A 27,977-nucleotide genomic window follows, 5' to 3' on the forward strand; every position below is an offset into this window, starting at 1 on the left:
TTCTAACCAACATTTTCAGAGGTTTTGTTATTTTTTCCCAAATAAGATCTTATTATCCTTTTAAATGACAACTCATTAAAAAACAATTGATTTGTACTGCTGGCCTATATCTTGTTATGCTTATTTACAGCAGCAAGGATGAATTCTAGGTGCTTTCCTTGCTCATCCCTGGGTTACCCCCTGACCAGCCCTAGATTTACTGCAGCACAAGCCTTCAGTGAGACATTTCCTGCCCACACATCAACCTTGTTGTGGCCCACTGTGACACACTGTTTTATACAGAGTGAGTCTCTGTGATGCTACCTATGGCAAACACCGCCCCCAGAACTGATAAACAAGTTTTCTGTTATGTTAGCTTAATGAAACTTCTTACAAATAGAGGAGCCACACACAGACAGCATCTGCAGTCTGCACGCCAGGGCCTCTGCCCCAGACAGAGAGCAGGGGAAGAGCAGGGTCAGCACAAGCTGCAGTGCAGGACAGAGGGTGCTGTGCCAGTGACAGGGAGTGCTTGGCTGGAAGTTACTGAAGGCAGGTGATCCCTGCCTGAAAAGGTGGGAAATCATGCCAGAAAGGGAAGGGAGGGGAAAGTGCCAGTGTGAGTCACTCTTAGAGAGGGGACAGCTATTTACAAACTGCTGTAGACATTCATTTGGCACAGAGAGTCAGCCAAAGACTCCTGCAGCATCCAATATCCATATAAGCTCCCCAGCCCAGCGTGGGCAACAGCCATGAGAACAGGACAGGAGCCATGGCCTCCCATCCAGTCACTCACAAACAGCTCCAAACCCATCCAGGAGGTGCAAGGGCAGTGCAGGGACAACCAACTGCTTTCTGCTTTGTGCCATCCCATCAGGTGTGCAGGATGGACACCAGAATTGCATTGTACTCCACCTCCCTTAACACACTCAGCAGATTCCTCCCCCTCAATACACACACTACTGTGCTCTCAGTTTATCAAGTGTCCAGGGATCTTCCAGGTGATGGGACAACACTGTTTGTAGGCTCCCCACCTCATCTCTTGACCACCCCTGATCATGGGGACTGAAAGTTGTGTGAGAAACCAGACTTCCCACTGCTGGCACCAGCCTGTTGCAAGGCTCTGAGCTGCAGTCTGATGACAGTGCTGGCAGAGTCATTCGAGATGTAAGCAGCTGCCTAAGAGATAAACACTACTCACAAATGTTTAGAAATACCAACTTTGCCTTTGTTTCCAGTGTTGTAGTATTTCTGATTGTGCTTGAAAGTACATAGCATTAAGAATTTATGAAGTAAGTGCTCACACAAGAAACTTTCCACATTCTCAGGAATTCGCTACAAACCTTGGGATCTATCTGATTAAAATGGCCATTACAATTCTTATTTCAACTTGATCTCCTTACATTTCCAAATTTCAGAGTGAGAAAACCCTGTTTCCTTTCAAAACCATGAGAGACACGTTCAGTTCAGCCTGTAGTTTGTAGATCCTTTTCTAGAGGATTCTGCCCTCTGAAGTGAGGGTGATGTACTCACCAAGAGCCTCCTGCAGTAGCCGAAGCGCCGGCTCCCGTCCTCCCCAGTCAGCATGAAAGAGAAGGTCTCACTAGGAGAAAGGGAATTGCCCATTGCAGAGATTATAGCAGAACTACAGCATGGCTACAAGGTGGAGCACTTAGCAAGGGACACTCATCAAGTGAGAGATGCTGCCCACTGCAAGGCCTTCATCATTAGGACACACTCTGTGGAAAAATTCTGGCAGTGGTATGGTTAGGGACAACCAGCTGTCTTATCAGAAGAGATGGGTGCAGAAGAAATATGAGAATCAGACTTTGAGGACAGTATTCCGATGCTCCTTTACCTTTAGTTCAATCCTGTCTTTGGACTGAGATTTGTTCTTAAAACAAGGATCTTAGATATTCTCTGAAAGTAATCATTTTCTAATCCAGAAACAACACGGGTTTCCAAAATCCAACTCATTTCATGCCTCTGCCTAGGGCAAATACCATTTGTGACAGAGCAGTAAAACAACAGTTTTGCAGTAAAACAACACTTTTACAGTAAAAAAACAGCACAAGTAAAGGCATGGGTGAATTCACAGGTAAAGGGATGGGTGATCTGTGAATTTGTGCCTGGGCTGTGAAACATTCCTGACTGCTTTGCAAGTTTTAAATGCTATTATTTAAAACAATTCCTGGTGCTGAAATGCCAGGGTTTGTATAATTACAGATGTCTCTGGGGAGACCTTATTGAGGCCTTTCAATACATAAAAGGGGCTTCTAAGAAAAGTGGGAATAGACTTTTTAATAGCGTCTGTAGCAATAGGACAAGGGGTAATGGTTTTTAATTGAAACTGGGTAGATTCGGGCTAGATAAAAGGAAGAAATGTTTTACAATGAGGGTGGTAAAACACTGGGACAGGTTGTCCAGAGAGGTGGTGAATGCCCTGTCCCTGGAAGTATTCAAGGTCAAGCTCAACAGGGCTCCGATCAAGTTGAAGATGCCCCTGCTCATGGCAGAAAGGTTGGACTGGATGACCTTTAAAGATCCCTTCCAACCCAAATCATCCCACAATTCCATCCCTTCTGCTTATCCTGTCACTCTACACCTTTGGATCAACCAGTTCTCACATATCAGGGCAGGGGGGAAAAAATGATACATTTTTTGAGGTCACTTTGAAGGAAAAAGAAAATGCAAGCCTGTCTCCCTTTTTCCTTGCCCTTCTCCTGCAGTCATTCATTCCAATGGAAGGAGAGGGCTTCTCTGCTAGGACAGAGCACAGCTCCAATAAAGTCTCAGACAGCAACATTTTGAGCCAAATGAAGGGGTAACCTGCAATGTTAGACAAGCACTCTGAGGTGAATGACTAGGGCAGGGGGTGGGCAGGGCCCCATCCTTTTTAAGATCTATTTTAAATACTTCCATTTATTCTTTTGAGTTTAGCACTCAGAGGAACCTTCAAGCCTCTTCCCCTCAGCCACACAGGCCTGTGAGGCAGGCAGAATAGGGAAGAAAAAGAACACAGAACTTCAAAAGAAAGAAAAATTAAATACAGCTGCTTGATCACAAAGTGGCCAAGACTCAAACTGCTGCTTCCTTAATTGGGCATTGATGAGGCTGAGGCTGTTCCAGTGCGCTCCAGCACCATTGCAGCACCACTCCAGGGTGCAGAGCAGCTCTGGAGCACTCACCTGTTGTACTCAGAGACAGGGAGCCAGTCCTTGGCATCAGGGAAGCAGAACTGTGGGATGGCCTTGAGGCGCTCCTCCGCTTCCCGCATCTGCTTGGTGGGCCTCTCCAGCTGCCGGGAGAACAGCGAGGGTCAGCCAGCCCTGGGTGTCCCCTGCAGCTCTGCTCAGGGCCACGGTCACTGAGCAGCTCTGAGAGCCATCACATTGTCCTGTGCTTGTGCTTGGCAGAGAGAGGCATGACTCCAGGACAGGCTTTACGTTTTTTTAATTGTCTGAAACTCCCTTGTTGTACTTAAAACACAGCCCTGACTCAAATACCTTTCTGCTGCAAGAGCACAAGAGAAATGCCAGAGATCAGCAAAAGTCTTTCCATTGACTTCAGCAAGTTTTGGAACAAATCCTAATATAGCCGAAAAGTGAAATATTTAGAAACTGAATTTAAACACAGTGTTTAAAGCATCCACCATCAGGCCAAATTCTCCAGCTCCGGAAAAGATAAATTTGAAAACAGGGAAAACTTTCAGTTACCTTCTCCGTGCCCTTTGCTTTGGAACAGATTGCTTTGGAACAATTCTGAAAACTCAGTCTAAGAACTGGATTTCTATTCATTTTTCCATTTATTCACCTTACTGATCTTAGAATGAGCTGTACATAGGAATTTTTCTTTTACCTTGGGAAACTGGTATGTCACTTCTGGGAGGTAAGTGTTTTTAGAGGGCTTCTTTTTCAGGGACACTACCACAAAATACTCAAATAACTCCCGCTCCTGCCACTCAATCAGCTCCAGCTCCAGGGTTCGATAGCTTGGAGCCCTCTTCAGCATTGACTGGATGTGCATAAGGCGCTGGGTGTGAGCTGCCATTTAAAAAGAAAAGGGAATAAAAAAAGAGACAGATCATTACCTGAGACTGCAATGTGTTTGTGTAAGTCACAGCCATTCAAAAAGCACTTTCAATTTGCCAGAGTATTATTCCAAGCATGTTCTCCTTTCAAAAGCAAACCTCCTTGTTATCAAACCTGTAGTCTCCCTCACTAATTGCACCCATAAATCAAAACTCTCTCCAAGTACTGAAGTTATGCAACACTCAGTCATTGAAATAATTTGCAGTTCATAACTGGTACCCTGGCAAAGGTCTGGCTTTTCTTCACACATAAGACTGGATTATAAACCCTTATGTGGTTGTGCAAATGCACTGGGGCCTCCAGAGTGACACATCTGAGGCCTGGTTTGCCCCAGTGAAAAACAGTTCTGTGCCCTGTCCCTACACAGCACAGCTTTTTGCTACACACCACGTAAGGCAAGCCATGGAATAACCTCCAGGGAAGAGGGACAGGGAGGAAAGGAAAGATGTGCCAATTGCCTCCTGTGGGTTGCTTTGTTAGTGCTAATTCAGTTGGGGGATGATCTTAAATTCATGGTCATTCATGAAGGCAAAAATGTGCCTTGATCCAGTGACTTGTTCCTTGATACCTATGGAGGACTGGTCATTAACATCACTACCAGTTCTGGTACACCAAAAAAACCCTCTATTTTCTGACACAAAGAGAAACAGAACTGCAAGTGCTTTGGGGTTGGTACAGGTAGACAAAGGAGCAAGGAGGCATTTTCCCCACATCACTGTACAATGTTGCATACAGCCTGTTTTGGATGGTCATACCACCACTTATCTGGCACAAATCTGTTTCCCTAAGACAATGTTTTCCAGAAAGTTTTGCTGCATGTACAGCAAGCAGGTGTCATCTGCAGTAGGTAGACATGGATGATTACCCCATATCTTATAATAGCTCCACACCCTAGTCTTTTTTACCCCTCACCTACTGACAGCATGATGGGTTTGTAGTAATGAATTCCATTGCTGCTGTCTTCAACTTTTTTATAGACCTCTTTCTGTATGAGGACTTAGGAACAGGAGAGACTAATTTAGTGGCCAGGCTCAGGCAGAGTTTGTGCAGGTGCTGATAAAGGAATTTCTACAATTTGGAGACTGCAGCCTTATAAAAGAGTCTCAGAACCACAATGTTGGATCAGACCCAGACCCTTGCCTCCAACAGCAGTGAGCAGTAAATACTGAAAGCAGCATATGAATAAGAAAGGAGCACCTTTATCCAGTCCCATCCCTCTAAGCCTGCACCCAGCAGTCAGTCTGGAATAGATCAGCATCTCTGAAGTGGCTGACAAAACCAATCTATCAAAGGTTCTGTTCTTCATTAAGTGACACAGTTGCCAAATCCTTGTTAGATCTTCATAGCCCATTTTGTCCTTGCTTTCCACCTTCATGCTCCTGTGTTGGAACTTTGGGAGCTCTGCAGCAATGGAGTTAGGAAACTATAGAGAATATAGGCCATGGACAGGAACAATGTACAGCAGCAGCAGAACACACATTGATAGGGTCAGGGACAGGGGCTAACTAGAAGTCAATGAAGGCTGATCCCTTACCTTTAAACCTGTCATCTGAGTCACTCTCACTCTCGCTGTTCTCATCTGCAGAGGACACAGAGGCGTCAGTTAATGCAAAACTAGAGCAAACAAACTCAGCTCACTGTGCTGCAACTGGGAAAAATCCTATCTCACATCTCTGAGCCTTGTGATACACACATGCACTTCTCCTCAGGCTTAAAATATCTTGAAATAAACAGTTTGAATGACTCCTTGGATTGTGTTTTCCTTGGATTCAGTTTCAATATTGCTTGAGAGTAAGAACTTCATTTTGATGAAAGGGCAAAATTCATTCTCCATTACAGCAACTGTTTGCACTGAATCCCCATCTATGCTGAGCTGCAAAAGTGACATTTGGAAAATAGGTCTTAACTCTTTCCCATCTTGTTTTCAGGTTTCAATTTTATTTTTTTTAAGTTATGCAGCACTTGAGAAGTCAAAGTAAGCTTTATGAACTTTATCTGCCTGGGAAACATTCCCAATCACCAGAAGTCACCAAACTGAGTTAAAGTTAAGAGGCAAAAGTAACCTTATGACAAGATGTGTTACTGAGGGGTTCTTGATTAAAGCCCTATTGTATTCTTACAAACAGGGCCTGAATTTTCCTTTCCAGAAGAATTCTGAAGCACAGGGTGAGTTACACACTGTGAGTGCCAGGAAAAATCATGAGAGAACTGAAGGGTCAAAACTGTGAATTTTGGTCAAAACTTACAGTAACTGTGGACTAAAGAAGAAGCTGGGTAAGTCAAGCAGACCATGGGATTAACAGGATATACAATACTGACAATCTCATTTCTTTTTAGCTCATCCCCATTTTCTCCTCTTGCAGAGAGAAAATTATCATTGTTCACAGAAAAAAGTTCTAAACTAGGTGGAGTCCAGGGTAGATGAGGAGGAAAGAAGGAAATTGATTAATCCTGTAGCATCCAATTAACCTGACACTGGCACCATACCTCGTAGGGATGCTGTCTCAATATTGGACATAGAAAGTTTCTTCAGTCGTTTTTTCCCTCTTTTTGCACTGTAGATGGAATTGATTCTTTGGACAAGCTGCAAAATAAGAAAATGAGGAATCATTAAGAATAAACATTTTTCTGTCAGGAGACTTTTATTAATGTATTCAAACAAAACATGGATGATAGACCAGCTAATGCAGATAATAACTGTCTGCCCCAAAATATCTGAGATTATGGAAAATATTAATGAGATTACTTGTGTTTATTGTTTTCAGCAAGAGTCTGGGATTACTAAGAATTCAACATTAAACAGGATATTATAACTATGGGAGAGTCACAAATATGTAGCAATTAATCTTCATGATGTTTTATAGGTCAGGAATAGTATGTTTAATTCCACAGCAGATTTCTTCATAGAACTATAATACAGTTTGCAAAACCTGTTTCACCTCAGCTTCCAGAGAGAAATAAACTGAGAGAAAGGATGCAATTTGCTATAGACACTGCAGAAGGGCAGTAACAGAGCACAGACTGAAACAAAACCTGTTTAGATTTTCCCTCTAATACCTAACACTATGTCAATTTAAAAAAATTATATTCTCCAGGAACACGTGATCCTGAAAGGTAATGTAGTGCGAAAACAGAAATTATCACAAGATTTGCAATAAATTTGTGAACATTCATATGATGAAATCAGAATTTCACATAGGCAGAATATCTGTCCCTTCAATTAAAAAAAATGGGTGCAAAATTAATAGCCAAACTTTCCAAGTTTTACTCAAAATCAGGTGGTAAGTTACTCTGTTAGGGTTACTACCCTATGATTTCCTCCAGAGATGTCTGCCCATTGATGAAGTATAACAATATATTCCAAGAAAGTAAAAATACAGTAAATATTAAGGATGTAGGATTAATTTCCTCCTTAAACAGAATTTCCAACAAATTCACAGAAACATAAAAATCTCCCTCTACTCGCAGTATTTATAGCCATGCACTTTAAAATATGCTCTTTAATAAGAACAGGAAAGAGTTGAATACACAGTAAAAATCAACTTTGTTCACAAGCCAAAATGAAGCACATTGGCAGTTCTCCCCCTCTCTGTTGCTATTGTATTGTTGGTTTTTTGGTTGTTGTCTTGTGGCTTTTTTCACAATCCATTTTGAATCGAAAAACTCTTTAAAAAATAAAAAATTAAATTTTACTTTAAATCCATCAAGACAGCATGATTATCAGGATGGGGTCAATTGTGAGTAAATGAAGGGAAACTTATTAGGCCAATTAGTTATTTTCCTGGAAACAAATGATGGGGAAATAAACCACTTCAGATGTTGCTTCACATTATAAATAATAATTGCTTGGCCATCACCCATTCAAAATCCTAAAGTTATATACACAGCAATTCTCTAGTCCACAGATCTTAAAGAGTGTGGAAAGCAGAACTGCTTTAAAATCAATTCTGTGCAAAGATGGCCATCAGATGTTTGCTCCTCTTGGAGAATTGGAAAGTTATCCCTTCTAGGAAAGGGATTTTGATCTAAATGTTCCTTTAGGGTACAAAAAGAGCTTTCAGTGGTGTTAAGGTTGGCTGTTAGAACCCTGGTTACTGGAGAACCCTGGAGAACTTTACATTTTCTGTGCTCACAGGCACTGACCCCCAAGAGAATACTGCAGTTGACCGGAGGCTATAGAGAATGCTTCCAAAATTGATTGATAGAACTGGGATTATGGATGTGTAGTTTAAATAGAAGTTTGTAATATCACATGGAAGAAAAGTTAGAGTTTAAAGTTTTAGAATATAGTAATATATAAAAAGCAAAATGGAGGTTTTAGGGCGGAGGCTGGTCCTTCCTCTTCACCTTCCTGCTCATGGGTTTAGGTGGTATTGTGCAACTGGATAAAAAAGTCCTTGTTGCAGGCCGTGGGTGGTTGGTGATTGGGTTAAAAGTAAAAATAATTGAGGTGTCATTTCTTAGTTGGACAGTTTATCCTTAAGAAGCCTTGTAGAGAGACACAGCTCCATTTTTTAGTGTGTTAGAGTGAGGTGCTGTAGAACTCATGTTCTGTGAGACTGTGATATAGATAAAAACAAACAAACATCTGAGTCCCAACAAGAAATCCCACTTTGAGCAGTTAATCCTGACCCTGGCACAGAGAAGATCAGCCTCAGCAGGTGCCCAGCAATGCCCCACTCTCTCAGGCAGGTGCCCTCTGCGGAGCACAGGCTGAGCCCCCTGTGGTACCTTTGGGATCCTCCTGGCGCGGCGCGAGGACAGCAGCTCGCTGGCGGTGCTCAGGCTGTCCTCGGTGAGGCTGGAGGGTGACGAGGGGATGCCCAGCTGGGCCAGCAGCAGCATGTCATCGTGGCTGTGCCGCTTGGGCAGCCGCGGCAGGCGGTGGCTCTTGCGCTCCGACCAGTTCCCCACGCGCATGGAGTGGCTGCTGACCTTCGAGGGCAGCTGCAGGGACAAGCACAGCCTGAGCTCTGCCCTGATATTCCAGCAACCTGGGGCACCTGGTGGCACACTCTCTGTCCAACCACACCAGGGACCCCACACATCCCACCCTCCACGGGATGTGTGTCGAGGTCACAGTGAAGGGACAGGGGTCAGCCTCTAAGAATTTACAGTTCAAAGAGAACAACACCATTTGTGACCTGCTGCATTTCCAGGCACCCACATCCCCTCAGTTCTGTGAGCCCTAAAATCTAACTTGAAGGCTTGGCTGACAGCAGAGCGCTGACCCAACAGGCCTGGTCCGTTCCTCTAACTTGCAGCACTGAAAATAATGAGTAATTACACAAATCATTATAATATTAATTAAGTGCAAAAGTAATAACTACAACAGCAAATTCATGCTATTTTAGCCAAGAAAAAATAATGTAGAAAAATTAACCTTGTGCTATTTTCATGGTGTTAAGAAGTTTTAAGACCTGACCATGAACAAAGGTGCAGCTAAAACTCTCCCTACATTCCCAAAAAATTCCCTTTAAAACATGAAATTGTTATCACTACAGGGCAAAGGGAAACTCTCACTGAAGGATTAAGCACCAGGTAACATCTGTCTTTAAAAAACTGGGGGTCTTTTAGAGCAGTCCTAGGAGCAGCTCTGCCCAGCTCCAGATCTCTCCTTCTCCTCTCAAACACAAACACTGTAAATAAGCTTCCCTAGCATGAAAAGGTACTATTGTGTCAAGCATCTGTCACTTGACATTCTATCAGCTCTGTTAAAAGCTATAAACCTGCAGCAATAAATGTCCCATTTATTGGCTGACTGATTGCAGTGCCATCCCACCTGGGATTAAGCACAGGTGTTTCTGTGGAGAGGGGTTGCATCACAAATACAATGTCACCATAAAACATTCATAGGTGATGACTTCAAAAACTGAAAATAATTAGTGGGAAAAGAAAACAGACAGGGTTTCAAAATGACCATAACACCAGTGTCTCAGAGGTCTCTGCATATCACAGGTTAGCACTCCAGGAAAACTGGTGGCAGTCTATCCTTTATTGAAAGGAATTCCTTTTGGAGATGATTGTTGGAAGCTTGCTGACCTTCTGATCTCTTCCCTCTTGTTTATCTTCATCCATGACTGAAAAGTCATGTTGCTAACCCAGCTTTGTTGCTATGATGGAAAAACTGGGTGATAAACCATTGCCAAAGCTACTATTCTTCAGGAAATTCAGACTTTTCTATTTCTGGTCATTGGAGAATTACCCAGCCCAAAGCTGACCCGCTCTTAGTGTCTCTTCATTTTAAATACCAGCACAATGACAGTGCAATTATGGCAGGACTGAGTCCTGTCAGGGCACTCCCCAGCAGCATTTCAAAAAGAAGCTGCCAGAACAAAGCCAGCCCTGCTGCAAAGGATACCAGAGAATTCTTATTTACTGAAAAAACTTTACAGAAGGCACTTAAATCTGTAAATTCTTTGGTAGCCCTCTGTTAGAGAATTGTAAATGGTAAATTCTTTGGTAACCCTCTGGTCAGTATCTTCCTATGGATGTGTATGGTCCCCAGCCTAATGACACAGCCTCAGGGATCCTCTGGATGCTACACAACTCCTGATAACACACACACAGCTAGAAATAGTTGTTAAGCACCATGTCCCACTATGAGGGACATTTCCCTATTATCCTCATGACTGCAGTACCTTGTTTCTCCTTTCTCTGCCTCATTACTACTCTCCACTTGTTCCTTTCCAGCAGCTTTGCAGAGGTCACTCATGGTTTACAGGGGATGTGCTAGGAGTCACTAAGAACCCTGGTGATCCTTCTTTTGGATTGTGATGCTTGCATGCACACAAAGCAAGTGAAAGAAAATGCATTCAGTTTTCTTTCTAGGTCTCTTTACAGGACAAAAATGTAAATTGTTGTGACCTTTTGTTCAGCTGTGAATTTTCTGTTAATTCAGTGCACAGTGAAGTTCCTTTAAAAGGGTGCTTTGAATCTCAAAATTAATTATGTGGTGAGATTTATATTCTTCCTTATGAACACAGTGATCCCATAAACAACAAAGCAACCTGGTATTTCATGGTGTTCACAAAAAACAGGCTTACTTTGGCAAATTCACCACAAATTGAAAGTCTGTGCAGAGTTCCTCATCTTTCTTTTTATGCTATAAACATAATTTATACACAATTGTTAACTGCAGACACTCAGGTTTTTCTGACTATTTAATTATTCACGTATTTAGTCAGGGCTTTTACCTGGCATTCTTACACTAAACATGCCACACTAATGTGAAAAATGCATGTATTTTATGATTGGCTTTTTGCAAATATTAAAATGAATATTATATGTGTTGGGTTAGAAAGTAATGCTGTATTAATTCTCTTAAGTAGTGTGTTAAGTATAGTTTTAGGTTATAAAAAATGTTAAAATACAAACTATGCTATGTAGGATACTTTTTTTTGTGAAGAAAGGACTTGCAGGGAGATGGCAGCCACAGGACACCTAAATCTTTCAGAGAAAAAGAATTTTTTGCCCTCTTATCAGAAGAAACGAACTTCTTCCCACCTCGTAGGCGCTGTTAGGATTCGGAGGAAGAAGTTGGCGATGACCAGACAGAATCCTGTATTTGAATGGAATTTATGCATCATGTGTGAAGTGTATAAATATGCAACAGGCTGTTGTTTTTAAGGCTTAATCCTTTGTTAACGTGTGTCCTTTTTCGGGCTCCTGCTGCCCAGAAAAGATACCCGGACATCCGTAACTCTTTGCCTCTATTGTCTCATATTGTCCTAATTCAAATTGTCCAAATTATTATTACTCTAATTGTATTACTATTTTATAACCATTTTATTACTATTAAAATTTTAAAAACAAGTGATTGGCGTTTTTCACACTACCAACTCCCCATGAGCAGGGGCCTCGTGTAACAACAAAGGGACAAAAGCAGCAGCTGCCCTCTCCCCTGCTGTCCCTGCCCGGCAGCACAGGCCATTCCCAGGAGTTAATGCGGGTGCGGACCCTGCTGCAGACAAGCAGAGTCGGGGCTGTGCAGGGCGCAGCGAGGCCGGGGCAGCCCCGGAGCGGAGCGGCGCTGCCGGAGGCGCCCCCGGCTCCAGAGCCGCCCTCGCTGCGCCGCTGCCCGGGGCCGTGCGGGAGCGGCTCCGAGCGCGGCCAGCCCGGCTTTACCTGCGGAGGTGCCGTGTATTTCCTGCTCTGCGGCGTCCACATCCTGTGCAGGGAGTCTAGCGAGTTCTCGGACAGCTGATGCGACTTTCGCCCCCCGTGACGGCCTTTCAGCTCCACATCCTCGTACGGGTTTTCCTTGGGTGACTCGCCTGCACGTTTGGGTTTGGGTTTTTTTGGGGTTGTTTTTTGGTGTGTTTTTTTTTTTTTTTTTTTTTAAGGAAGAAAAACAGACAGGAATGTAAAATTAGAAAAAAAAAAATAAAAATCATGTGAACCAAGGCTTTTAGAAGAGCTCCTCAGCTTTCAGCATGACTCATCCCTCTAGCTGCAGCTGGAAGTATTTGGAGAAGAACTTGGCTATGAGCTCGACAAGTTTCTTTGGATTTTTTTACTGTCCCTTTTTTTTTTTAACCAAAATGTGAAGATTTCACAAGACGTGCTTCTGAGCATCCACAGCTGTAGAAAATTTATTGATGTATAAAAGCTAAGGCACTTAACTTCTTAAAAGTGTATCAGTAGATTTTATAAATCCCTAACAGCCACTCACAGGGGGTGAAATGAAGACCAATAAATAACTGTGCTCAACACACCACCCTTACACACAACAAGACAATTCTTATTTGATGCAACCTTCATTTTTGTCTTCTCCTAAGAGATGGCAAAGAAAGAAAAAACTCTCCAGCTCAGCAGTGCTAAGAGACAAGATTGAAAAGGCAAAAGGAGAATTTCTGTCCCAATCATCCTGCATCCTCAGTGTTCTTTAAAATATATCCTGTCTTCAAATTAGGCAGCTATTCATTTAAAGTTATGTCAAATTCCTATCTCCCAGAAGGAAAATCATCCGACTAGTTATATACAGAGGCTTAACCAATTAATCACTAAATATTACTTAAATGAAAAATTAAAAAGCAGACCCCATGAATTTTTACCATTTGAAAACCAGAACCAAAATTTATAGACCATATTTAACTGAGATCTGATACCCACCATCTTCTCAAAACTCCTGAACTTACCAGACCTCTCACTGAACAAAGCAGTATGAAGATGAACAAGTGCCATCAATAAAATTAACATTTTATATGCATTTTTTCAGACAGTTGATAATCAGCAACTGATTTAGAACTCCAGGTTTTTCAAACACAGTCATTCCAGTTTTCCAACTGTCTTTAACAGAAAATCATCTCAAAAATATTGATCTACTCAAATTCAAGACTTGAATTGTCAAGAAAAAAGCAGGAAGTTAAAAGCTTTTAAAGCAACTTGCTTTTGGTTTTATACCTGAAGATGGCTCAAAAACCCATGGGTTTAGTACTATATGTGTATTGCAATACAAGCTATCTAATATAAGAAATTCAACTGAGAACTGAGGACAGAAAGCTGCAGCACGGTTCATTATTCCAGTGTTACAGAAAATATTCACAGTGTGAATATTCAGAGTGTTGAAGGAGATGACAGCTGGGACATAGGTGTTTTCAGGGAGAGCACGGCCTGGGTTACCACAGTCTGTGTGACTACCAGCTATGTTGTTCTAGGCAGACTAAATTTCCTTATTGCACAAAAGAAAACAAAAGCAGTTTGTACTTTCTACTTGATTGTTGAGCCTGGAAGCTTGAAACTGCTTGGTTCATCAATTACAGGCACAAGAAGTTTTGCTGAGCAAGTTCACATATTCACAATACAAATAAAAATACCGACTTTTGCTTCGGTAGTGCATCATAGTAAGATTTCTAGTCAAACATAAGCCCAAGAGTGAATGTTTTAGCTTTGTTCTAATTAGAAGGCTGAATCACTGCTGCTCTTGAAGAATGTTTGACTTGGCAATCACAGCTTATTATTTCATCCAGAGGGAATCTGATTCTAGAGGCTGCACTATCCTTGTGGCCAATGCTTATGCCACATGGAAAGAACACCCTCAGGTGTGTGGGGTACATGAAAAAAGCCCTTTTGATTAATGCAATGAACAGGGTAAATATTAAGCAACGTGTATTCCTAAAAAAAGGTAATGCTATGGAGGACTATAGAAGTGGTTGAGTCTTCCTGTGGGAAGAAAAAATAGATCTCACACCCTCATTCTGTTACTTGCAGACTCTACAGTTCTAGAAATTATAATCATAGCAATGATAAAGAGTAGAATTTGCAAAATGCTGTTACTTCCAGCTGATTGGGCTCTAGTAGTGTCATAAAATTTCTTGTAAGCCCAAGTCAAGTATAGGTCAAACAAGCATTTTGGAATGGATAAATAGATTTCAAAATACCCAGCTACATGAGACATGGCTCAAACATGCACTTCCTTGTGAAAACAAATGTTACTGTATTGGTCTACAGAGTATCCAAACTCCCAGGAAGAAACAAGCCCATCAGTGAAAAAACCCCTTTTACAATGTAAAGCATTTATAAATGTTGGAGGGATTCTGTTTCCAAAACAGAATGTAAAACAGAATTGCTTGAACCCAGTTAAACTCAGTATAAATGACATTGACCTGACATGTTGAGGATAGAAAAGGGCCCAGAGAAGTCTTGGATGAGAGAAGAGGGAGGAGAAAGGAACCATGAGCAGAGGCTTTTTTTCCGAGTCAGAGTCTCTACCAAAAGAGAGCTTAGGCCAAATTCCTCTTCAGTGTAATGAGAAGGTCAGAGGAGACACCACAGGGATTTTAACCCTTTCCCCTAAAGCTGTGGGAGCTTCTGCAGATTACTGGTTTGCTGTTCAAGAATTCCTGTGTCTATTCTTTCTCTCATTTCCTTAAAAGAAACCAAATTATTTCAGAATTTGGGGTTTTTTCACTTTGAAATAATGCCTTGAGATCAATTACACCTCAACACTTCTTTTTAAAGAATCTCCCTCTACACCAAATCTCTGATAATGAAATAGTCTGATCCATCAGAAACCACCTGGTTTTTTGCAGACATGAGTTTTTAATTAAGTATTTGGTTCAAGTTGTGAACTAGAAGAGACAGACAAATAAACTATCTCCTCAGCAATTTTCAGCCACCCTTTCTTAGTATCTGCTGTCCCTGGGAGACACACAAAAGACCAGATATGCAAAAAAGAGGCAGGCCGGACTGGTTTCTGTAGAAGTGACAAGGAATCAAAGGTGTCAAGTAACCTAAAAATGCTGAAAAATACCCTGAACTGCCTTAAAGCAGCATTTAACTGCATCTGACTGCACAGTGACCCCCTTCCATGGGAGAAACACCTTGGAAGTGGTGGCCACCAGCAGGTGCTTGTCCCACATGGGAGTGAGGTCTTGGGGAGACATGTGGTGGTGGCTGCTGCTGCTGTGCTGCAGCACAAAAAGAAGAAAAGTTTCCATATAATTCTAGCACAGAGGTTTACAGCTTTCTCCTCAGCAGCACCACTTCTCCAGTCCCAAGTTGCAGGCAAGGAATGTTTGCAAGCTGCACTGCTTGGATTTGCTGCAAAAGGAAAACATATTGACAATGAAAGAGCAGGGAAACTTCCTTGTTCCTGCCATATGGATATCTCTATTGGAAGCCAAAGGGAGAAACATTATGTGGTATAGAGGCCAGGCTTGTCTTAATGAGGCTGATCCAACAGCCACACAAGACAACAGTAGATTATCACAGACTTCAAAGGAAGCTGAATCATACCCCCAGAATGCATATGATCACAAACAGTAAGTCTTTGGCAAATACTGTCTCTAATCACCATCCCTACTCCCAGATCAGTTCCCTCTATAAGCATTTTTTCCAAGTTTCCCGTTTTCTCAGATTCTACGTACCAAAGTGCTGAGTTAACACAGGGCATTGATCTACACAACATTTATCTCCAGAAGGTCTCACAGACAATGTAATGAATGGTCCATCAGGGAGAGAAAAGAAAAACAACAACAGAAAAAAGATGAAATAACCACGGATATTTAGAAGAGTCCTGAAGAATGCAGTGCCTTGAGCTTGAGCATGGATGAGTTTCCTGCAGGGGCTGCAGTTCCTCACGCCTGGTGCAAGTCAGCCCCACTGGGTCCTGAGGCAGCACACAGTGTTCCTGTGCTCAGCCTCTCACACGTGGCAAATGGGAAGCAGAGGCAGACTCAGCAAGCCTGTCTCATGCTGAGAAAGGAGTGAAAAGTAAGGCTGAGAGGAAAAAAAAAGCAGCAGGCAGACGCTTCTCTATAAATGGCAGAAAGCAGGGAAATGCATCATTTCTTTCTAGATGGGAGAAGCTATTATCAGAGGAATTAAGTGATTCACAGAGTACTGGTTATAGCTCCAGCCTTTTGCACTGCCAGGAAGAGAGGAGAATGGAACAGCAAGTATAGAGTAAAGGAAAGGGCTCCTAAACTTGTGTGAAGTTGGGTGCCTGAATTGGGAACCAGCACACACAGAGGAGATGCTGAATCCACAGGGTGATGCCCAAGCTAAGAGCCTGCTGCCTTTCCTCCTGGCTGCTCTGAAAGCCCAGGGGCCTGAGTTGCATGGCCAGGACAGTTATCACCTCACTAATGAAGTGCAAGTGCACTGCTCATTCATTTCAGTCATAAAATTACACCAGCACAGATCCACACCACCAGTGCTGGAGGAAAACTGGGCCATTGGGATGGTTATGAGCACGTTCAGATCAAATGGATGAAAACCAGTAAATCTCCACACTCCCATAAAGTGTCCAAACTTAGCTCTTTGGTGCATAGATGAGCTTTTTCAATATCAGAGATGCTGCAACTGTGCATCTCAGCTGGGGAATTTACCCCGGGAATCTGCAGAAAGAGGAACTATTTCAATCTCAAGTTACAGCTAACATACATTTTCAGCTGCTTGGAAAAGCTCTGGCTGAGCAGCACCAAGTTTACTTGCTTGTCAGTCAGTGCATCCACTCAGTGCCACGAGCTCAGGAAAGCAGTACAGCATCTACAACAAGCAAAGTGGCAAGTCTAAAATGCAATCAGCCTTTTGGGCCCTGCTCCATGGAGTCTGTAGGCAACAACCTGTGCTTCCTGAACTCCTCCAGCCCTTGCAATCAGCAGAAGAAACACTGCAGATGCTTCCAGCTCCCTGCTGTCTCTGCAGGGACTGCTGAGAGTGCAACCATAATGAAGCACAAGGGAAAAGAATTAACATGGCTGATAAATGAACAAGAAATTCCACCCCTAGAAATCACCTGTTTACCACTCAGTCCAAAATCACGTGCATGAAAATGTCTGATAAGCAACTGATAAGCACAGTACAGCAGCAGCTTGCCTGAGCTGCCTGCACTTCAGGGGTGTTACCCTGCTGCTGCCTTCAACACAGTCTCTCAATTAGAGAGGGGATTTGGGAGAGCAGTCTCATGGTCTTTTATTCTGTTTTACTTACTGCAGCATTGACTAGAAAGCCAGGCAGCAAAGCTGACAGAGACTGTCACGAGAAGCTGTAGTGGATGCTACAGAGATGAGACAGACTCCACAGAGAAAAACTGAGATCTAAATAGGACACAAGATAATTATTAAAAATAACTGAAATCCATGTAACAACAATGCAGCAGGCTGATTGTCAACAGGATCAGCTGAAGTATTTGGCCTTTCTTTGACAGGCCCATATGAACACTATTTGATTTAATGTGCTCTGGCTGCCATTACCCTACAGTGTCTATTATTAAACTTGACACTATTACACTTTCCAAAATCTCACATTCTCTTTAGGCTGTCACTGGCAGACTGTGGGTGCAGAATAAGACAGGAATATATTATTCTGTGATCACTGCCTGTACCATCACTTTGCATCAATTCTAGCTCCAGAGACTTGCTGGTGTCTGACTTAAAGCCCAAAATGTCTTTAGGGAAGCAGCTAGCACAGCACTGCTGGCAGAGTTGCAATCTCTCCAAGTTTGCTTCAGCTTCACAGCAGCCCAGCAATTCCAGTTTCTCCCTGATTTGTCACAGGATGATAATATGACAGACTAAAATGTGCTACAAAAGTGTGACAGGCGATAATGTGGTGTGTGAGGATGGGATTTTACTCGAAAGATCAGCTTTGTCTCTTTCTAATCTTTTCCCACATTTACTGGAAGAACCTTGCAAATGTTCTAATTTGAAAGCAATGTCAAGCTGGAACATTTTCCAGCTTGACCTCAGTCATCATTGCTGCAGCTCTGATCACACACAGCAGACAGCTCAGTAGAACACCTAACTCATCCCATCTTGTTACATGACATGCGCTGTGTCAAATTTACACAAGAAATCGAACCAACTCATTGATTTATGAGAGATCAGTTGCCTTAACAGCAGGGATAAAGGGGGTGACTTGTCCTGTTTTAATGCAGAGGTAAGGAAGAAACTGGGGCAATATTATCTCAAACTGACAGAGAAAAAGAGCCAAGCAATTGTGTATGACTCTACCGTTGCTCTTCTCAGTCACCTTTGGTGTCAGCTGTAACAAGGTTCAATTATATGCCCCTACAGGAAGCAGTGATTAGGTTGTCCTCTTAAGGTGCAAAAAATATCTGTCAATAGAAGTGTCAGCTACTGAAAGGGCTCAAAGTCTTCTAAACATGGCACTGAACAGGCCCAGAGAGCAGAAGGGTGCATAAGAAACCCTCCCCAAGAGGGCCAGCTGCCCCTGGGACAGTGAATTGCAGGACACTCCCAATGGGAACCCACCAGCAAGATCCCATTTAGAAATTCATCCTGGATTTAGAGATTCCACTGCAATGTTTTTGAGGCATTGCCTTTCTGTCTAGACTGCTTCAGCTCCAGCTGCCAAAGCAGACATGGAATCATGCAATGTTCTGTTAAACATTCTCAGTCTAAGAGGCAACACACAGAGCCCAGTTGAGCAATGGGTTTCCTGCACATCTGCAATGTCCTCTCAGAGGAAATCTCCACCTGTTCTGCTGTGTAGAGCCCTCTCGGGAGTTACAGGGTAAGAAGCCTTATCTTGCCAGAGGTTTCCTCCACTACATTTAATTTCTAAATGCAGCACTATTTCTTTCACCTAGTTTTACTAGATTTTCTCAATTCAAACTTAATACTATGCCCTTGACCTTCATGTTATTTATTCAATTTTTTTTTTGTTATGATAATGAGTGCTTTGTCCTAGATGTCAGGTCAACAATGTTTCAGAGACACAAGACCTTAAATAACAATATTCCAACATCTCAGCTGCACTTAGGGGAGCAAACTGGAAAACTGGAACCTTATGGTCCATATGATAGGAAATACTGTTGTGCACAAACACAGCAGAAGCAACAATCTCAGCCATCTCTTAATACTATGATAGTTTCTTGAGTTCACACAAAGCCAAATGTGGTTTCCCCAACCGGATTCAGAAAGCCACATCAATTTTGGTCTGATTAAAGGCTCATTCAAAACCACAAGAAGCAAAACAATGTTAAGTTTACTATGACTGCCACATTTCTGGGAGTGCTAGTACAGAAGATGAATGAAGTCCACATGGTTCCTTGCACATGGAGTACAGCTCTGATTTATATTAGGAATGTGCACCCCTTTATACTATGCCTGCTTGATTGATGCAGAATGGATCATTATGGTCCAATCCAAAACCCGTCCTGAACTTACCATGCAGGTATTTAATCTCTTAAAGTCTACAGAAATATTACAAAATTGAACAAAGTGTCTGGTTCATTATGCCACTGGCTTTCAAAGCATAATCCTTTTTAACTTCAATATACCTAAAACTTACTAATTTTTTTTAAAGTGAGCTCTCAAAATAAGATAAAATACACACAGCAGCTCATTGCTGCCCTGCTTATTAAAGAAGAAGCAATGCAAAGGCAGCAGGAGGAAGACAAAGCCTTAGTGTGCATATGCCCCACAAGAAGAGGCCATGTGGGGCATGACTCAAGGAAAAAAAAAAAAAAAAACAAAAACCAATGACTGCAGACCTAGCACTTGCATGCCCAGAAGCTGTTCAGCCTGGGAAAGGCTGGGGGATACTCAGCTGCTGCTTGCCACTGCCCAGAAGGGCAAATGGAAAAGGCAGCACCAGGCACTTCCTGGAGGTGAAATGATGGAGGACGACAGTCACAAATAGCAACAAGGAGAATTCACACTGGATGGAAAGAAGAATTTGTTCACTGTGCCATCGAGAAAACATTCTTCACAACAGAGGCTAAGCAGTGGAGAAGGCTGCACAGGGAGGCAGTGAAGCCATCCTCCCATTGCATTTAGAGAAATCAATGAGATGAAGCCCTATGCAACCTCATCTCAAGTGGAAATTAACCCTGCTTTGAGCAGAGGCTGAACCAGGTGAATCCACAGTCCCTTCCAGCCCAATTTTTTTATGTTTCTGTCTCACACTAGAATGCTTAGAGCATTGCTCAAGATTCACAGCTCTCTTTTCTTGTATTTTAACAATTCCTTACATTACAAATATTAATTCTAAGGGATGGGGGGGACATGACACACTTAATTAAGTTTATTACTACAGCAACAATGTTTAACTGCCTACAAGTTTTAGGGAGGCAAGAGATTCAATAAGGTACAGGAAAAAAAGACCCACCAGCACCTCTAGGGGAACTGTTTGCAAAGAAAGCTCAAAGCACAGGGACAGAGCCCTTTATAGCTTTGGAGCAGATGTAGATCTGTAAAACAAACTCCCTCTTGCAGACACCTGGTTTGCATGAGCACAAAAGTGCTACTTGGAGACTGGGGTCTAGCACCACTGGTATAAATTATGCAGATGTGATACCCAAAGCTACGATCACTTCTTTAAAGCTGGAGATCAAACCACTTTGGCTTGTCTTTAATCATGCCTGACAGTTTATAAGAATTACACTGATTTGGTATTCCCCCTGCACTGCTGTATTGAATGAAGTGCTTGGAAAGAGGTTGTTAAAAATCAGTACAAAACAATGAAGTTCTGTGTTTGTCCACAGATCTGAAATTTTGCATTCTCTTCCCACTGCCCTGCCAAAATGCCCAAATTACAGTCTTGAAGGAGCTGGTTTATAGTACCCGTGAGTTGGAAAAGCCCATTATGATTTTGTTTTACTGAACCCAAGATTTCTTCTCATTTGAAGAAAGCTTCTTACCAGTCCTGCACATTTTATTTTGATATTTAACAAACCAGACAGGGAAAAGAATCATTACCACTTAAAATCTGGTGCCACATTGACAAGTCCTGAGCAAAGATGAGCACTGTAACTAACACACAATATATTTTCAAGTGTGAATACCATGGTGGTCAGTCATAGAAAGGAATGATGATCATGTAAGGATGCCTCATACAGCAAAAGACTATTCAGTATCTACAAAGTTTTCATTTTAACTAACAGACACTGAGCAGGAGTTGAAAGCTTCAGTTCTGAAAGCATTTTCTTTAATGGCACAGAGGAAGTAAATGGAAAGAGTAAATTCCTGTTTTCACTGAGGCTGACAAGCCAGAGGCAGAATTTGGGCCTGACAAAGAGTCCCAGGCTCCAGTTTGTGGCCACTGTTCTTTGCTATATCAACTGATAGGGCCAAGAATAGTTTTGTTCTATTGTCTTTGTTTGCCTCCCAAACATTTGTAAGCACAATTAGAGTGCCTTTTTACCAGACTAAATAGGCCCAGCTTGTCAGTGTCTCTTCAGAGGATGTGTACTCTAGGGTCCCAGACTGTCTTGGTAGCCCTCCAGCTTTCATTATGTAAAGATTCATTGTCCAAAGTAAAATGAAGTCCCCTTTGTATCTGTTGTAATAATCTAACACTGAAAGAGTTAAAAACAATGCAGATATTCATCACTTGTGTGGAAAATCTGTGCTCTGAAGGGCTGCCCAATTTTCAGTAATTATAACAACTTTTTTTAGATGTTAAAAGAATGTATGCATAGGCCATACATTTCCTTCTAAGACCAAAAGAAACATGTTTTTCTTATGAAGCTTAATGAAAACAGTGTTTTTTGTTGTGCATGCCTGATGGTGTATAGCTAAAGGAAATTAATTCCTCTTTAACCAGCAACTGGGACTTGGAGGAGACCAGGAATTGTGCTGCAAACAACTGCTTTGGGGCAGAACACACCGGAGTCCTGAAAAGCTCAGCTGACCACACAAGGCCTCTGAGGTTAATCTTGCTGTTGGATAGTTCTGTAAACACTGTCTTGAGTCCTGTTCTTTACATTTTTACACCACTCAAGGCTTCAAGCCAAGGCCTTGATAAAAAGAATGATTTGGTTCTTGAAAAGCATTGGCAAAAAGCTGATTAAACAGTCTGTTTCCAATCCTACCCAGTGAAGACTGAAAGAATCAAGACTTCCTGCAGGCAGCCCGAGAGCTCCATTTGCACTGAGGGATCAAACCCATTTAGCCTCCATTTAATCTCTCTCTACTGACAGCACTGAGCGTTCCTGAACAGGGCATGTGTTCAGCAGTACTGTGGCCTGCCCACAGCCACTCAGCATCCTGCTGTGAGCCCATGTGCTGCAGCAGCTTCTTACCTACAATGTCTTCATAGGCATTTTCTTCTAAAGTGCTCTTGGATCCAAACTTATGCTGGCTCTCGGTTCCATTTTCAGTCGGGGAGGGAGGGTACAGGGAGTGCAGGCTTGAGGCATCCTCAAACTCAAAGGATTTTCTAAAGTTTAAAACAATAATAATTAGTAACAAGAATGAAAATGTATTCAAACATTTAGATGATTATTTGCATGTTAAGAAATATAAATAAAACTAACCATAATTAAAAAAATCTCACATCATGCTTTAAGAGCTAGCTTTTAGCAGACACTAAGTCCTGTGCTCAGAGCCGTCTCTAGTAGAGCCATCTATGACAACGTAATTAAGTTGGAAGTTTTGTTATCTCCATTATGCAGACAGGAAGAAAAGATCAAGAAAATATGTTCTATTTTTCCAAGTTTACAGAATAAGTTAGCAGCACAGTCCTCAGATTAGAAATTACTTTGCTCTTTCCAGAGGCCCCAGAAACACGTGGCCCTCTGTTCCAAAGAAAGACACAGTCTCTGAAAAGCATTCCTGCACTGGTTGCTCTGGGAGATGTATCCCTTAGTCTGACACCACTCACATGTCTTGAGCCTTTGGATGTGTTCCTGTGCAGAGCTCAGAGCACAAATGCCAAAGGGAGACCCATATGCCTGTCACCCACATCCCTTGCATGCCCCATGCCAACCATGGGCAGCAAAGGAGAAAGCCCTGAGGAAATTGGTGCTCTCTGGGGTGTGTGAGCAGTTTGGGCTGGTGGCTCAGGGGCTGAAGGTTTGGCTTTTCTGGCAGGAAGGTGAGGATCAGCTGGGTCACCCACACAATTTGTCTCCCACCCACCCCTGCCCCAGTGCTGCTGGGCAGTTCCTGAGAGTTCTTGGGCTTTTCTCCCAAGACCTTCCCACTCTCAGCTCACCCAGCCCTTGTTCTCTGGGGCAGTAACTACACTCAAAGTGGGAGGCCCATGATTTGCAGTGGCAGCAGCACAGGGCTGGCATTCATGGGATGGATTTACTGTTGAGGATGAAGCAGTGAAAAAACAGGCTCAGGCCAGAGCATAAATAATCCCACGGTGCTACAAGGCTTGTGTGGACTGTGCTGGTGCCCATACTCCACTCCCTGAGCCCCAGCCTAGATTAACAATAAATCACCCTGCCATCAACCCCCCTTGTTTTTCTTCTTCCCAGCTGGAGTGCAGCATATGTTACAGCATGTCCATATGGCAGTGACAGAGCCTCATGAGACACTTTGGCCTGTGAATTGGTTTGAGCATCCCTACAGGTAACACAGAACACTGCATTTGAGAGCATTTCCTGTTTGCCTGCTGGAACAGGCTTACAGCTGGGAACAGGCTTCAGAGCCTGCTCTCTCTCCTTTCCCTAATCTTCAGAATAGCCAGATCCAAGTTAGTCACATTAGGATTGTGGCAGAAGCAATCTGTGACAATCAGATGCAGACACCTGCTCTTCCACAGCTACCTACAGTACAAAGGATGCTGACACACTGAAGGCACAGCTGTGGATGAAATGAGACTTTAGGAAGTAGCTCAATACCCAGCTCCTATAGATTTCAAGGCACCCCTCTGATGTGGCGACACTGTGTAGGATGACAGGAATGGCTTTGTGGACCAGCACTCAGTGTGGTCCATGTGTCCCAAGTCTATCCTGTGACACTCCTCTGCTGCACTGTGTGTGTGCCAGAGGATTTCCAGCTGTGGGGGAACACCCAGCTCACATCACTCTGAAATGTTAAAGCTACTCTTGGCACCAGGTTCTCCAGATCCAGCCTGGCTTTCTGCTAGCAGGCAAACATGAGAGACTTCCCCCCTATTATTAGAGGGTTGAATTAGCCACCAAAAATAAAAGCAGTGCGTTCAACCCAAGTATTTGGAAAAAAAATACCCTCAGTCCATTCTCATGACGTTGCAGGGAGTGCAAACCATGTGTATGTTCAGTCTGAAACACACAGCTACAAGCTGCAGGCACAATGCGTTATGTCTGCTCTCAAAATGAGAACAGCTTAGGTACTGAGATTTCAGTAATTACTATCAACCAAATGCTGTCATTCTTAAATGACTTGTATGGCCTTTAGTGCTTTGTAAATCTTGTAAATCCTTTCTGTAACTGAAGGAAGAACAGTAGCAAAGACAGTAAAGTTAAAATTTTTATAAAGGATTTCCACTCAGCGTTGAAGTCAGCCAGCAAACCTGAGATATTTGGGAGGTTGATTTGAACTTATTTAGATCATGGTTAACAGGAGATGTGTCCAGAGAAATCATTAAAGTACAGTGGGTAAAGCTGTTACAAATGAATGGATACCTACTCAGTAAAATGTCAAACTGATTTGCATGAATTATCAGATACACATGACAACCCTGTTAATTAAGTTATATTCTATAACTTAAATTGATAAATAATGGTTTTTAGAAGGCTTGTTTTCCCTAGCCCTAACCCAGGCCTGAAGCTCCTTGGCTGAACTATGCTGTTATCTAACTCTGCTGTGACAGGAGAATGAATCTGCAGAAAAGGAGGTGCAAGCAGAATTATACCTCTTCTGAAAAGGAGCTTCAAAACTTCATCTCAAAAACTCACTAAGATAATATACTGTGGTTCTTAGATGACTTGCCCGTTTTCTGATGATAAAGGCTATCATTTACACCAGAGCATTTAAAAATTTTTGTTCGTCTTCTGCACATTGCAAATGCTGTGCTGAAGAAACTGAAGGCAGCTTTACTTCACAAATGTTCCTTAACAACTAGATTTACTTTCTCTGAGATTATTACCAGGACTAAAAGATAAGCACCGCTGATCAGAGCTTGACTTTCCACATGCCTTTGTGGAAGAAACAACCTGCCTCAGCAGAGCTGTTTGATCTCTCAGGAGCAGGTGTCTCCTGAGAGAAAAGGACAGAACCTGAAGGCTCCTCTTCTCTTCTTGAACTAGGTTGTGCTAAAAAAATGTGGATCATGCACAGGCAGGTGAACTCATTAAAAATGCTGCAATTTGAATGCTCAGCAACAACTGCGCCTACAATTTTCAAAGCAAATGAGCAGAATGAGTTTTACCATGTCTAAAGCTCAAGAGGAATCACGTGATTAAAACAAGCCAAGCTCCACAAATTGCTGGGGGAATGTAGCCATACACTCTCCCCATCATTAACTCAGGAAGACATAGAGGACTTTCTGTGATAAAACAGCTCTCTCAGCATTAATTCTCTATAGTTGTTGATAATAATTTAGGATAATATTCCTAAGGACTGAATTAAATAAAATCACCTACATTACATAAAAAATGACACAACTGCTATAGTAATGAACTTTGGAAATAGAAAACCTTGGCAGGTACATTTTACAGGAAAAAAAAGCTGAGGGAGCAGCTACAGTCTCATACCAGACAATAATGAAATTATGGTCCATTAAAAACCACAAATAAGGGCATTTGTGCCAGAATTAAGTAGATAACCTTTAGCACACCTAACCTAGAGCTTTTTGGGGGATCAAGGTATGCAGATTTTAGAACTCCAAAAGTGAAGGCATTCAAAGGTATTGTACCAGTGCATTCCATCAGTGCAGACCAGCACAGAAAAAAACACTTGTCTTGCATGCAATCCCTAGACATTCTTACATCAAAAGCACTGCATTAGAGGGAGAATATTAGAATTTAGAATATTGCTACTGCAAAAATATAGCCCACTTATTTATCCATTTGGAGAACCGAGCACGTTTCTGTGGCATTCACGTTATCTGAAAAAATCTCTTTGCCCAGGATTTTTCTCCTGGGAAGCTGAGAAGCCTCAGAGAAAAAAGAAAACAATTCTTATCTGACTTGCTTCTCCTCTGTTTTCTTTATGTGGAATGTGTTTGGAGATTGTTTACTCACAGGTGATTGTTTCATTGGATTCTGGTGTGAGTTATTTTGACTCATTGGCAATCAGGGCCAAGCTGTGTCAAGACTCTGGAAAGAGTTATGAGTTTTCATTGCTATCTTTTTGGCATTCAGTAAGTATCCTTTCTGTGTTCTTTAGTTAGTTTAGTATAGTATTCTTGAATATAATATAGTATTATAAAGTAATAAATTAGCCCTCTAAGAGCATGGAGTCAGATACATCATTCCTGCCTTTGTCGAGGTATTCCTTGCAAATACAACACATTTCCTTGGCTTTTACCTGTTCTGGGACTTTCGGTGAAAGCGTGACTCCTTCTTCTGCCTTCTGGTGACGGGGGGCGCGGGCGTGGACGGGAGGGGAGGAGGAGCAGCAGCTGTGGGAGATGGAGGTAGGCCATTGCTTGGTTTGCTCTTGTGGGACTTGTCAGCCTCGTACTCAAAGGTGCGTTTGGGCTTGGGGACAGGATTCACGGCGCTGTTGGGCGCGCTGTCCAGGAGCGCTCTGGGGCCTGCTGAGCTCGCAGCAATGCCCTGTTTTGTTTTACTGCTTTTCTCAGCCTCAGGAGGGCTTTCTGGTTCACTCCCCAAAGTAACACCCCCGCCTTTGCTATCGCTCGGGGTTTCGCTCAGTCCCTCCACAGCAGCCAGAGTCACAGACTTTTTCCTCCCTTTATCAACACTGTAGCAGCTACTCGGTAACTGGGGGAGGCCTCTGCCCGACTGCTCCTTCAGTGCCTGCTCGATCTTCTGGATTCTATTGAGCACAGCAGAGGACTCTTTCCTCACATGGCTCTTAAGGAAAGTGGCAGAAGGAGGTTCACTCCTGCCCAGTCTCTTTTCAAACCGATGGCAGGAATCCCTGTCCAGCAGTTCCTCCTCCTCCGTTTCTGGGTAAGAGCATTCGGAAAATGTTCGGCTCATTCTTCTGAACCCTTTGAAATCAAATGTCTTGTCGCTGCAGGGAGAGGTCAGCACGCTGGGGCAGCTCTCACTGCCCGACCTCTCCCCAGCATCCCTCTTGTCCATGCACACGCTGGCCCTGGGGGACAGCTCCCGGCGGCACTCCCATTCTGTGATCTTCTGCCTGATGTCCAGCGTCTGCGAGCGCACGCACACCCTGCTGGTAGAGAGGGTCCTCAGTTTGGTAGCAGTGCTCAAGGACAGAGTGCTCCGGGTGAGTGGATGGCTCCCTACTCCTTCCCCATCTTGGCCCTCAGTTGGACTCTCCTTTGGGTCAGCCTTGAACACGGAGAGCCTTTTATCCAGAGCGCCCACGCTGATGGCTTTGAGGGGGCGGCTCGGCAAGTCGGTGTCCGAGGGGCTGGTGGAGGCGCTGCGCAGCGCAGATGTGCGGCTGTTCCAGTCCTTGAGGCACAGCCTGGAGCTGGAGACTCTGGAGAGCCCAGCAGAGCGGGAGGAGTCCTCGCTGTCACTGAGGGGGTAGGCTGGGCTCCTTTGAGGGGACAGCAGGGGCGGCGGACTGGCTGACTGGCACCTGGAAACAGAGAGAAAGAAAAAATCAAGGCCTT

The 27,977-nt window shown here is 43.0% G+C and overlaps 1 protein-coding gene across 8 annotated transcripts in view; it reads right to left on the minus strand.

Moving 5' to 3' along the window:
• Window positions 1–27,977, minus strand: part of DENND2B (DENN domain containing 2B) — a 153,931-nt gene that overhangs the window by 33,978 nt on the left and 91,976 nt on the right. For all 8 annotated transcript variants that reach the window (XM_074543409.1, XM_026793134.2, XM_026793133.2 and 5 more), the window contains 9 exons: window positions 26,729–27,943; window positions 22,567–22,703; window positions 12,198–12,346; window positions 8,802–9,017; window positions 6,558–6,654; window positions 5,605–5,649; window positions 3,838–4,022; window positions 3,168–3,277; window positions 1,513–1,582 (listed from right to left, as the gene is read on the minus strand). In XM_074543409.1, coding sequence (XP_074399510.1) covers window positions 1,513–1,582; window positions 3,168–3,277; window positions 3,838–4,022; window positions 5,605–5,649; window positions 6,558–6,654; window positions 8,802–9,017; window positions 12,198–12,346; window positions 22,567–22,703; window positions 26,729–27,943 — 2,224 coding nt within the window. The remainder of the gene's footprint in view (window positions 1–1,512; window positions 1,583–3,167; window positions 3,278–3,837; window positions 4,023–5,604; window positions 5,650–6,557; window positions 6,655–8,801; window positions 9,018–12,197; window positions 12,347–22,566; window positions 22,704–26,728; window positions 27,944–27,977) is intronic.

This window comes from Zonotrichia albicollis, chromosome 6, assembly GCF_047830755.1.
Source record: "Zonotrichia albicollis isolate bZonAlb1 chromosome 6, bZonAlb1.hap1, whole genome shotgun sequence".
NCBI lineage: Eukaryota > Metazoa > Chordata > Aves > Passeriformes > Passerellidae > Zonotrichia > Zonotrichia albicollis.